The sequence below is a fragment of the Lynx canadensis genome, chromosome F2 (genome assembly GCF_007474595.2).
Source record: "Lynx canadensis isolate LIC74 chromosome F2, mLynCan4.pri.v2, whole genome shotgun sequence".
NCBI classification, from domain to species: domain Eukaryota; kingdom Metazoa; phylum Chordata; class Mammalia; order Carnivora; family Felidae; genus Lynx; species Lynx canadensis.
Window position 1 is genome coordinate 44,309,225 of NC_044320.2, and position 12,356 is coordinate 44,321,580.

The 12,356-nt window shown below is 39.3% G+C and overlaps 1 protein-coding gene across 2 annotated transcripts in view; it reads left to right on the top strand.

Moving 5' to 3' along the window:
- Positions 1–12,356, top strand: part of RUNX1T1 (RUNX1 partner transcriptional co-repressor 1) — a 167,450-nt gene that overhangs the window by 133,327 nt on the left and 21,767 nt on the right. For both annotated transcript variants that reach the window (XM_030304070.1, XM_030304071.1), the window contains exons 7-9: positions 1,291–1,376; positions 1,939–2,140; positions 11,204–11,272. In XM_030304070.1, the coding sequence (XP_030159930.1) occupies positions 1,291–1,376; positions 1,939–2,140; positions 11,204–11,272 (357 nt within the window). The remainder of the gene's footprint in view (positions 1–1,290; positions 1,377–1,938; positions 2,141–11,203; positions 11,273–12,356) is intronic.

A 12,356-nucleotide genomic window follows, 5' to 3' on the forward strand; every position in this document is an offset into this window, starting at 1 on the left:
AATTGGAGAAAGCACTATCCTGCATTTGTTCCCTTCTATTAGCTATAAATTAAATCGCATTTCATGGTTGGCTGAAAAAGAGTCATGTGACTCATCCTCTTTATTTCTCTAAATCAGGTAAAAGAGGGGACTTCTAACCACTCTGATTTCACAGAAAATGAAGTGTAACATCTCCTAACTCTTCCTGTCCTTTAACTCCTACACAATGTCCTCTTGAGAAGGAGCCTGGATGCCCAGAAGACCAAACCACACTACACTTAATCTGCTGTTCAGAGTAACAGTGTGCGAAGTGCTAACCCAAAAGGAGTTTGAATCATTTAAAATGGAAAGCATTGCCATAGTCCAATGCCTTTCCTTTGTAGTGGACAATAAGCTGTTTCATCCATGATGGATTTGTAGGAGGAGCAACATGTTTCCAGGGGTCTCTGATCACAGCCTTCCACCCTGTTCTCTCAGTGAGACACATTTATTTTCCGTTTTGATGAGCCTCCTACCTGATTGCTCACGTTCACTGCCGTCGGTACTCACTTGGTGCACATTTCCAGGTTACGTGTTTGGGTTGTACCTTAACTCTGATGTCAAAGAGCATTAATACTTACCGCTAGAGATTACAAATTGGGATTTTCAGCTTCTTGGCTTGGATGCGAGACATTTGTCCAAACTTAGGTCTGGTGTGTTGAATTTTTTCATAAAGGATGTCCAATTTATTTCTTTTTGTTAATGTTTTGGTAAATTGAGTGAGTATACGTTGCTTTCACCTTGTGCCAGCCCAATTTCATCATGGAGGTCTACGCAACAGGATTGTGTTCCTTTCCCCATGCTGAAATGCGGAGAAATTTTACCATGCTTGTTTTAAGAAAGTATAACCCTGTCCACGTAAAGTGATTTGTGCTGTCTTTATTTTTAATGCTAGAAAGCTACACTTTGAAACCACTTAATGTCCGCTTGTGGTTTCTTGTATTTGTTAAGAGGATATATTTATATTTTTCACTTTGGGAACATTCTATGGATAATGGACTCAGCGCACGGTGTCACTTTACTCCGCATCTCTTCATATGTAAAGGAAAGCGTTCTGACCAGATGACCTCTAAAATTCCTTTTAGTTTTAGCGTTTTATCACTCAATGAAGAGCCCATTCTGTAATTGTGAATCTGAGTATGACTTGTGTCTCCATCCAGAATCAAATGTATTTTCACATCATTTAGTTTAGTCTTTGCTAAGTGCCTGTGTGCATATGGATTATGTCCCGAATGCTTTAGGGTGATTCAGCCTTCTTCTGTACATTCATAGGGTTGCATGGCACACGTCAAGAAGAAATGATTGATCACAGACTAACAGACAGAGAATGGGCAGAGGAATGGAAACATCTTGACCATGTAAGATGTCGGTAATCATTTAGGTTAAAATATGTCTTGAAAAGAACTGGAGTGGGGTTCTATGATAAAATAGAAATGTTGGAGATGCTTTGAGGGTATTGTGTTTTGTGCTATCCTTGAGAAACCTAATGAGTGGGAACGTTTGAAATCAAATCTGGGATTTGATTTCTACGTTGATAACAAAGCCGCTAACGTAAGAGAGATGTGAGGTCGTGGAAAGGAGTCCTCAAAGCCAGATCAGTGGGTTCCTGTTTTATCGCAAATGGGTCATTTAGTTTATACAGTAATGGGATTAGTATTTGGAAGTTGGCTGTGTGCCTTCAGCTGAAATCTCTGTCGTGAGTCATGTTCACGCCTCCCACGTTTCACTCTCATTCCCATTGAGTTTACTCATCTGTTGGGTCTCCGTTTCAAATCTGACCTTTGAAGATACTAGACTGAAGCCTTCAGGAATAAAATCACATCCTTCATCGTCCTAAAAGAGTTTGTTTCGCTGCCCACCAGAGTCTTTTGCATTGTGGTGATTGCTGTGTTCTTCCCCTGTGCCCCGTTTCTCACACAGCTGTTAAACTGCATAATGGACATGGTGGAGAAAACACGACGATCTCTCACTGTACTAAGGCGATGTCAGGAAGCAGACCGGGAGGAGCTGAATTACTGGATCCGGCGCTACAGTGACGCCGAGGACTTGAAAAAGGGTGGCGGTGGCAGCAGCAGCCACTCAAGGCAGCAGAGTCCTGTCAACCCAGACCCAGTCGCATTAGGTACCTTTTCTTTGGATGGACCTACTGAACAGACACTGCTTACCATCTTAATGCTGGTTGCATATTTAATCTGTCTTTTCAAAAATAAAGGATGTGCGGGGCATTCTAGAACGATAAACACTTGACATCCCCAGATAGGCCTCATCTCTCCGTTAGGAAGCTGGGTGCACATTGGCTTATACAGAGCGGGTCACAAAACTTAACCTCCTTTCCCAGGGTCCTGTTGGGCTTAGGGCAGAGCTTCAAAGCCAGACCAGAATGTCATCTGCATCACTCACACGTGTGCCTCTTCATAGCACAGCTCTTTGGACCCTGTCTCCAGTCTGCAAGAACAAAATCTCAAGGAGCGGGCCCCAAGCTTCTGTAACTTCTAGTAAGCCTTCCGGGGCCCTGAATTCTGCCGCTGCACACGGTATTTGAGACGTATGGTGTCTGATTTTTCATTCAAGACACAGCCTCTGAGAGAACCTTGTTTTCTAGCTGTCTTTTATTTTAATAAAACACTTAACCAGGAAGAGACATCTATTAGTTCTGTAGTTTCCCCACTGCCGCTTGCAAATTAGTAACGAAGGTGGCACTGTTGTCCAGTGACTTGACCTTGACTTAAGCTCGCGTAAATTCTTCATGAATTCTAGTTCTATACAGGACTGTTTATATAGCCGTGCTTTAGAAGTTGGATACTCAATATGTGGTCGTCTTTTATATTAATATGTGAGTATTGTTGGGGTTATAAATAGAATACCGTCACAAATACATGGAAAAATCCTGAGCCCGGGAGAACTTTTGAGTGGCCTGTGAACTTTTGCCTTACAATTAATAACAAGATGTCACCGTTTACACTGCTGGCCACGACACGTGTGTTCCATCTGAGTAAACTTAGTGGTGATGGATGTGTGTTGATCCGTGTTCTGTCATTTCGTTTTCCTCCTTGCTTAGCTACATACCTGTCAGCTAACTCAGGTTAGGGCACAGTCCAGTTCGTGCCACAAACGAAACTAATGACATACACGTGCTGATCAGGCTCATGACTTTGGCCTCATTTATTGCCCATGGCTGATTCTCAAAAATTAAAAACTTGTATGTAGTGGCTGTGGATCATAGTATCTTTTTTATTAAAATTATTCCTTAGGCAGTAACGTTTCCTTTGTGCTTAGGCTTGTGGATTGCTACTGGTCGCTGAATGCTGAATGCCCATTACCGTAATAAGTGTTAGAGTAAGAAAGACTCCAAGTCACTTACTTTACCCTCTGGGCGTTATTCTAAAGTGTGTTTTAAAGACAAATGTGCATGTATTAGGTTTTGTTAAGGCAAGCAATGAAAATAGGTTTCACTTTAATTTGAACCAACGATGGTCCACATAAAACCATCTTAGAGCCGAGCTGGGTAAACATCCTCGTTTTCTTTTTCTTATTACGAATAAAAAATTGGCTAATTGTGATAGGTGTTTTCAGGACAAATAAGGAAGATATTTGTAAACATCCAGTATAGGCAAAAATTGAGAACCTTAAAGTAAATACAAGTTTAGGAGTAGAAGTGTTCAGTTTAACCTGCTTTATTGAACAGATTCGTTGAGTCAGTACTTACTTCTCGAATGTTTATTGTGTGCCAGGCCTTGTGCTAGGCAGTGAGATAAAGGAAATTCTTCTTTCCTTCCCTTGAGGAACTTTTAATCTATTGGAAAGATAGGCGGGGCCATAGCTGGGGGCCTGGTATCAGATGCCACGTCAGGTCGGTTCCCTGAACTGACAAGACGAGTATTATCTGCTTCCCTACTATAAAAGAAAAAGTTCAGAAACTGATAGGACTTAATGCCTACGTGTGTTATTTTCAGCACGCAGAATCTAGAATGCATTCGATTGTCACCACTATTGCATCCACATTTGGGTGATGCAATTGTGTATTCTCCAGGAAGCTGGGTTTAGTTTCCCTGCTAATTAAAAGAATAAAGTTGGTTTCAAAACTTCTTAGGAGTACATAAATTAAATTATTTCCTGTGATGCTTCATGAACTCATAGTTTTGGTAATACGAGGTTGCTTTGACATTAAGCTTTTGTGGATGGTATTATTCAAAGACTACAAGCATTTGCTTTCTTTGTTTGGACTCTGACTGTTTTCTTTTAACAAACAGTCATGCCCCTTAGGGACACAGAACCCTAGATTGCCTTTCAAGAAACCATCACAACTTTAGAGGTTAACTTGTCAAGAGCCACACGATGTGCAAGTTTAGGCATCCCGCATGTTATTTCGTTGTGCGTCCTTTCTTAGCCTTGAACTCTTTCAGTTTTGTTTCGTGGGGCTGGGCTGTGGCTCTAAGACAGCCGGTGGTTTGTAAACATGGACCACAGGCATTCACATTAGGCGCTTCCTAAGGTTCTCTCCTAGGTTTTAGAGTTGAATGTATAGATGTGTAAACGGAGGATCGGAGATTACTGGTTGATGAGTCTATTTTCTGCTTCTGGAAAGTGTGGAGTGGCGTATGTGTGTGTATAGATAAGAGCTATGGAGATGTCTATATCTTCACGTACTCGTAGATTTCCATATCCTACAGTAACGGTACACATGTTTCTTTTAGACTGATTCTCTCAGTTCTGCAGCTGCTTCCAAGGTCAAATGAAACCTGCAGAACTTCGGAATGATAATATAGGAGATTATCTTTAGTTCCAAATATTTCCTTGGTTACCTCCCTAGCTTGGAAACACTGGCAGTGTTTAGTCACACACAAACGTTCTGAACATTTTTAAACTGCATTTGGAGGGGACTGGACAGAGAACATAACCTCCATGACCGCTGTGTTATATTTACTGACTCCCGTGCTCACTTTCGAAATACAGCCATAGTGTTAAGTCAGTGTGAGGGATTAGTGAGAGAGCATGATTAATCTATTAGCAATTAAATTTCGGGAATTTTCCCCAGATATTAAATAAAGGCCATTTTGAATAGCCTCTTGAACAAATTTAAAAATTGAGTACATACTGAACCTGTGATGTTATTTCTACTCTTTAAGTCAAAATCAGGTTGATATCTTGAAGGACTCTTCAAAATAATTGGGTTTTTTTTCCCCTAGAGATGAGATTTGTGTTATTTTTGTTGTTAACTCTTCACTTTCCAGGAAAAACTCCAAATATTCAAGTACTCAAGTTAGAAAGCTAATTCTTAACCCAGTTGTCTCTGTTTTCAAAGTATGACTTGTTCTTTGTACACTGAAGTTTTGTTACGTTGTGAATTTCACTGAAGAGCAAGTTAATGCCATCAGAATTGACGGATACAATCACTGAAATAGAATTGCTTTTGTACGTTCAGGTAGGTAGCTGCCCGTTAGCACTTCCTGCGCTCCCTCAGTGTTTATCCGGATCCCTCTGCTGCTGTTTTTCTCCACCTTTGTCTCCATTGCCCTTTTCTCTCAATGTGCTACTTGTATCACTGTCTTGGCTCCTAACATTTTATTTACTTTAAATTACTTTCTTTTTACTGCCTGTGGACTGTTCTAGAATCTTTCTACAGCTCATCTTGTATTTGTGTGCCTTCCTTCTGTGTTTCTCAAGAAGTCTTTTATACCATTAGAATTAAGAGAAGTATCTAATGATGGACTAATGTCGGAGCCTGAAACATATATCTTTGAAACAGGAATACATTTTTCTGTGTGTGTGTGTGTGTGTGTGTGTGTGTGCGCGCGCGCGTGTGTTGTGAATGTGTGAATGTTGTGATGACAGTATATGGAATTTTGAAAATACCTGCATGTATGTTTTGGTGAGGGTTGAACTCTTGCCAGAAAGGGAAATGTCAGAAAGAGGTTTTTGTTTCTTTTAAATGGAATGTAGAGTCAAGTTATTCATTCATAAAACGCTCAGAAATTCCAAGTTTGGCAAATTGATACCACCCTTGTCTCAAGTAGATTGGTAGGGAAATTGGTATTTTAAAATTCCACTGGTCAGAAAGCTTTATGATTGTCATATAATCAAATTATAGAATTTCTCATTACTGTCGAAAACCTCAGGAAATCTAGCGTGAAGGTTAAAAGCACAGATTGTTTGGATGCGAGCTTCTACTCCACTCCTTCCTAGTTTCATCACCTTTGGCAAGTAACTCTCTGTGCCTCACTTTCCTCAACTATAAAATGGGGATGTTTCTGTATTAGATGAGTTAATAGGTATAAATCATACAGTGCTCGACCTGTAGTAGAGTAATAGCTGTTGCTATTATGTTTATTTATTTTGAGACAGAGAGAGACAGAGCATGAACAGGGAGGGGCAGAGAGAGAGGGAGACACAGAATCTGAAACAGGCTCCAGGCTCTGAGCGGTCAGCACAGAGCCCGACGCGGGGCTCGAACTCACGGACTGTGAGATCATGACCTGAGCTGAAGTCGGATGCTTAACCGACCAAGTCACCCAGGCGCCCCTCAAAAAGTACTTTAAAGGATAGTGGTGGGATAGTGGTTTTGCTTCGTATGCAAGATTATAAAATTAGAGTAGATTCTTAGGTATTTTTTCATTCTGGAAATATCTCCAGTTTTTAGGTAGCTGCTTTATTTAACAAGCAGAAAAACTAGAAAAGGGGAATTCTGTTTTAGACTCAGTAAATACGTTGTATCTTTGAGGCCCTACTTCATAATACAAGGCTATAGAAAAATAGTTTTCTCCCAACCAAAGAAATACATCTTTTCTTACCATCAGATTATAAAAACCACAACACGTTATTCAGAGTTTATCTGCATATAAAAGTTTAGTGTTTTATACACTTATATTGATTCCTTTAAACCACACCATGAAATTCATTTCAAGACCATTCAGCTCAGCTCCTAAGGAAAGCGCCTACTGTATTTAAGTGTGTTGGGTTAAAAAAGATGGGAGTATTAGTTAAATATTCCCATCTTTTAAAAACAAGGAAAGATGATTACCTCCTCAAGCGCTGGGTATTTTTATTGTTAAAAACAGAAATCCTAGTGTAGTTCTGGCTTCTAGGTTTGGTTTGGGCTTCTGGGACACAATATTGAAGCTTTGGAATTTATTATCCTTAAAAATAATAAGTAGGATTTATAAAGATGAACTCACCTCACCTGTCCTTTCCTTTGACGGTTTTTGTGATCGATATTATCATGATCTCAGCCTCATTCTGCCCACTACAGGATGAAGGCCATACCTAGGTGCTGCCAAGTTTTGAGCCTTGCTGTCCTGGGTCAAATGAGGTCCCATTGGTTCTCCAAAGGCTATCAGCTCATCCCTTCATATATATTGATGGCGGCCCTTGATGTTTCTAGTATCCAATGGTCTCCATTCTTTCGTAAGTGTAGCGCATCTTCCATCTCATACATTGTAGATTGCTTTTTCTGTTCTTCTACGTTTCTGGTAACAACTCCCGCGCCTTGACGCAGTCTCCTCTTTGCATAGATGTGTTGTCCTCCGGAGGCCCCTCCTCTTCTCCTCTCACCCCCCAAGCAATTTGCTTCCCAGAGCAAGCCATACTGATGTAGGACTTTTCTACAATTTTGCAGTTTTGAAGTAGTTACGTATGTATACATTTCACATTTTAAGCCATCTCTTACCTTTGTTTCTGTGACTACGTTTTACAACAGCTATCCATTTTATAGCAACTGGTATTTTATAGGTGGTTAATATTTAATGGTTTAAAAATTAGGTTCTTTAAAATCTGGGCCTTAAAAACATAAGGTGTTTTGCATAGGTTTGTCTAGAGCAGTCAGTATTCTATCCTAAGGAAGCCTTGGGAGATAAGTTGTCTCTTGTCATATTGAGCAACTTCAAGATGTTTTGTTTGTTTGTTTTGGGTTTTTTAAAATGTTTATTTTGAGAGAGAGAGTGAGAGACAACAAGACAAGATGTGTGAGTTGGGGGAAGGGCAGAGAGAGAGGGAGAGAGAGAATCCCAAGCAGGCTCCATACTGTCATCAGCATAGAGCTCGACGCAGGGCTTGATCTCACAAATGGGATCATGACCTGGGCTGAAATCAAGAGTCAGATGCTTAACTGACTGAGCCACCCAGGTACCCCTGGATTTATTTGTTTTTTAAATTCAATATTGCCTATATAGACACTATTATTGCTGCTACTTCAACAGAAGATAGTACGTTTATTAGTCATTTGGTTTCTGTAGTGACAGTGGTATTCATCAGTGTATCAAAAATAGAATCTGAAGAATACACGTATTGATCATTCATTTGGTTGGTAGACCTGATGCTTAGCTAGGACACAGTAACTTAAAACTGGAGAGGGTATTGTAAAGTATGTATGTATATATGTATACATATATGTAAATCTTTGTCTATTTTATAAAAATAATTTACCTGCTTTAGATTCTTCTCTTATTTTGAAAAGAAATTATTTAAGGAGGTAGAGTGGGATTAAAAGGACTTTTGCTTGGTTGGCTGTGGTGTTTCTATCAGGTGTCAAGGTGAGGTGGAGTATAAGTTTATATGTCACTGTGAATTTTAGGGAGATACAGACAAGGTGAAATACTGCACAACTTTCCAGTATGGAAAGTGTATAGACCTTCACAATCTCTATTGTACAGCCCCTAGGAAGGTGACACATAATTAAGCCTTGGACATTATCTTTGAGTAAATTTGGGGGCTATCAACCTTCATGAGTTTTAAATAAAATTTATAAGAGTATCATGTAAGAAAGTTGAGAACTTTCCAACAAGGAATAAGACAGTGAATTACTAACTATGTAAATAACTTCTATCCCCAAGTGACATGCTCGGAATAAAAAATCACTGTTGTATATTGCTTAATCCAAATCTCTTCAGAGTTGTTTGTTCGTTTTCTTTTTTAAGTTTCATGCTATATGGATTTAAGTGCTAGGACAAAAAAGAAATTTTAAGGTGCTTTTTTTTTCACCTTAATTCTTGATGAGGAAATAAGTATCCATTCTTACTGGGCAGCCTACGAAATAATAATAACAGCGATAATAATAACAAAGGTAATAGCATGTAACGTCTAATGAGAGTTTAGGATGTGTGGTTCCCAGCATGCAATAGGAAGTACCTCGTTCAGTCTCCATAGCAGTGCACCTAGATGTTGTATTAGTGTCCCCACTTTATAGATACGGTGACTGAGACCTGGAGAAACTAGCTTGCTCAATATCACCAGCCTAGTATATGGCCAAGCCGGGATTCAGCTTCACCGGGCTCTAGAACAAACTCTTTTCGGCCTATGCTCTCTGGGGCCAGTAATTAGTATCTTTCATGCATGGCCTGTGGATAACCTAACATTACCTTTCCCGTTCCCTGTAATAACAATTGGCCATTTATTAAAAAATATAATTTTTATAAGGGTATTGATCTTTTCTTAATCCAATAATTGGAAAACACTTTTTTTTTTTTTTTTTTTTTTTTTGCTTCTTTGGGGAAGGCATGCTTTTTCTGTTTCTCTTCAGACTTTACATATCTATTCTTATCTAATAAAGTATACTTAAGCCAAAATCTGTTCCCAAAAATTGTCTTTAAAAGCTGCCATAAGTTCATCTCTGATTCATTGTGCTGTATGGCTAAATGTGAACTTGATTACACTTTCTTTATTTCTTTTGGAAATAGTTATAGTGGTGTGGAAGTTAAATCTTGACAAATCTAATTAGCCATATCATATTTGCTTGAAGTTGTGTGTGCTCCAAACAGTTTTATCTAGCTGTTTTAAGGATGAAAATTACCTAAATAAAAGCATTTTGGTTTTCATCATTTTCCTTATAGAAGTCAATGTGTGCATGAGAATGCAAGGGTATTCCAGTCCATCCGATTATCAAGTAATCATGAAATTATAATGAAAACTTAAAATAAAATTATATATTTGGGATAATTTTAGATTTGAAGAAACATTGCAGAGATAATACAGAGAGTTTCCAAATGCCCTTCATTAAGATATAATAAGCTTTTGCTAATTCAGAATAGTTGGGGAAATCTTCAGTTTTAGTCAACTGATAAATCTGTGTGCCCTACAAGGAATCAAAACATTCAAATCTATTTAAGGCATTCAAATGTAAAATTGTATATATACTTAGCTAAATTGATTGGGCTTTTCTGTTGTCTGTACTCTATTCTGCTACTTGACATTTTTTATACATGTAGGGAAATTTTTAATGACTTGACATTTATCATGGGTTGAATGATTGTTAGATTTACAAAAGTTGAAGTGATTTTTTTTCTTCCCCCAAGCCCCTAAATACATAGGCTTTCAGGGAAAATTCAATGTGGAAGACATATAGTATATATTTTAACTATGGAAGACTGTATACACTTTATTTTCAAGCATATATAGGAAAATATTAAAGGTGTCCTGCCATTTCCATGAGCATGTTATTTTGGAGGTTAGCATTCCTACATCAGTTTTCTTATCATGTTTTCTCAAACTTTTAAAATTTGCCAAGTATGATAAGCACAGTTCATTTAATGTGAGATGTCATTTTCTTTTTTGGAAAGCAGGTACTGATTCTGTTTTGTTAACCAAATATCTCTGAATCCATTCTAATGATTCTCTCTTGCTTCCACACGTCAAACCCCTATGATCTAATGTGTGTGAAAATGTTTCGTGCTCAGCAAGATTTTTAAGAAGTAATTGTGAGAACTGGTTAGCCATGGAGTAAGGCTCACTATTTACTGAAAGGTGGTGGAATCAGAGCTGTGTGAAAATTAACATTAGCCTAAGATTTGAGTTTCCAACTACCAGTTTGACTCTTGGAGGGAAAACTACCAAACACCATTCATATTCTTTAACAAAATAAAGTATGCCTATGAAAATCCCCACAGTTGAGAGCGTTCTGGGAGCAGTGCTCCCAGACGTCATAGTGTATAATGAAATCATGGAAGTTGTTGAATTTCGAGCATCCAAGGCATTTAGACCAACGGCCTTCTGTTTTCCTTGAGCTCTAATGACCGGCCTTGCTCTTCGTGTTTATTTTCTAGAAGTGAAATGCTCGGCCTTTTAAAAATTATGTTTTTGTAGAGCAGCCAAGAGAACAGGCATGGCCGGTTTCTACTGTGTGTAATGACATAACGTGCTTATGGTGCTTTCTCCCCCCCCCCCAACCCCCACCCCCTGCTTTGCATCCTTTTCCTAGATGCGCATCGGGAATTCCTTCACAGGCCTGCTTCTGGATACGTGCCAGAGGAGATCTGGAAGAAAGCTGGTAAGAACTGTTGAAAACACGCGTCTAGCGTTCTAGCAGCTGTGCACAGTTGTTCATGCAGCCATGTGAGGAGCGACAAGGAGGGCCTTTCCTGCTAACGACAACAAAAACAAAACAGCCCCCCGCCACAAACCAAAATTTTAAAATCCTAATTAATATTCTTCACCCGGGTCTTATTAGAACATGGAATCGTTTTTATTTTGGTAGCAGCTGCCAGTGCCATGTAAGTGACCGTCTGGCAGTCTTTCTGTTATAATCCTCCGTTTTTCAGGTGCTTTCATGGTTTCAGGCCGAAAGCTGGCCTAAGAGGTCTCAGCTTATGTGCAGTGTATTCTTAATGGAAAAAAACTTGTAGTGTTTTAGAAATTAAATCGCCTACGTCTATCTTTTCGCCTGATGTTGTAAAATTGAGATATAATCGACACGTCTCCTAAATTCTTAAGAAAATCTCAGCAAAACTAGTTGACTAGTTTTTTTAAATGTTTACACGTTGTTTGAGAGAGACAAAGCACGAGCGGGGAAGGGACAGAGACCGAGGGAGACCCAGAATCCGAAGCAGGCTCCAGGCTCTGAGCTGTCAGCACAGAGCCCAATGCGGGGCTCAAACCCACAAACCTCAAGATCATGCATGACCTGAGCCGAAGTCGGACGGTTAACCCACTGAGCCACCCAGGTGTGCCCCAAGGCACTCTGAGATGTTATGATTACAACCAGTATCTGAAATTGATCTGTTCTAATTAATATTCAAGGACCATAGCTAAGTTATTTTCTAAGTTAAATGACAAAGTTGCTTAACTTCTGTTTTTCCCCACCATATACACCATCATATTTTCATTAAGAGATACTGCTCTACCTTTGGGGGCTGATTTCAAGTTCTTGGTCATACGTTGACTTTACACAGTTCAGATCTGGCAGAATCTTGGTGGACCACCAACACTAAAAGTTCAGTCAAAGCCTTGCAAAAACCAACTCAAGAGATAAATCCATAAGCCTGTTTCAGGAGTTAAAAGATGATGTGACAGACACAGACTGTGACTTTGAGCTGCCATAACCCCAACTATGAAAATAGTTTGACTTGAGAAAC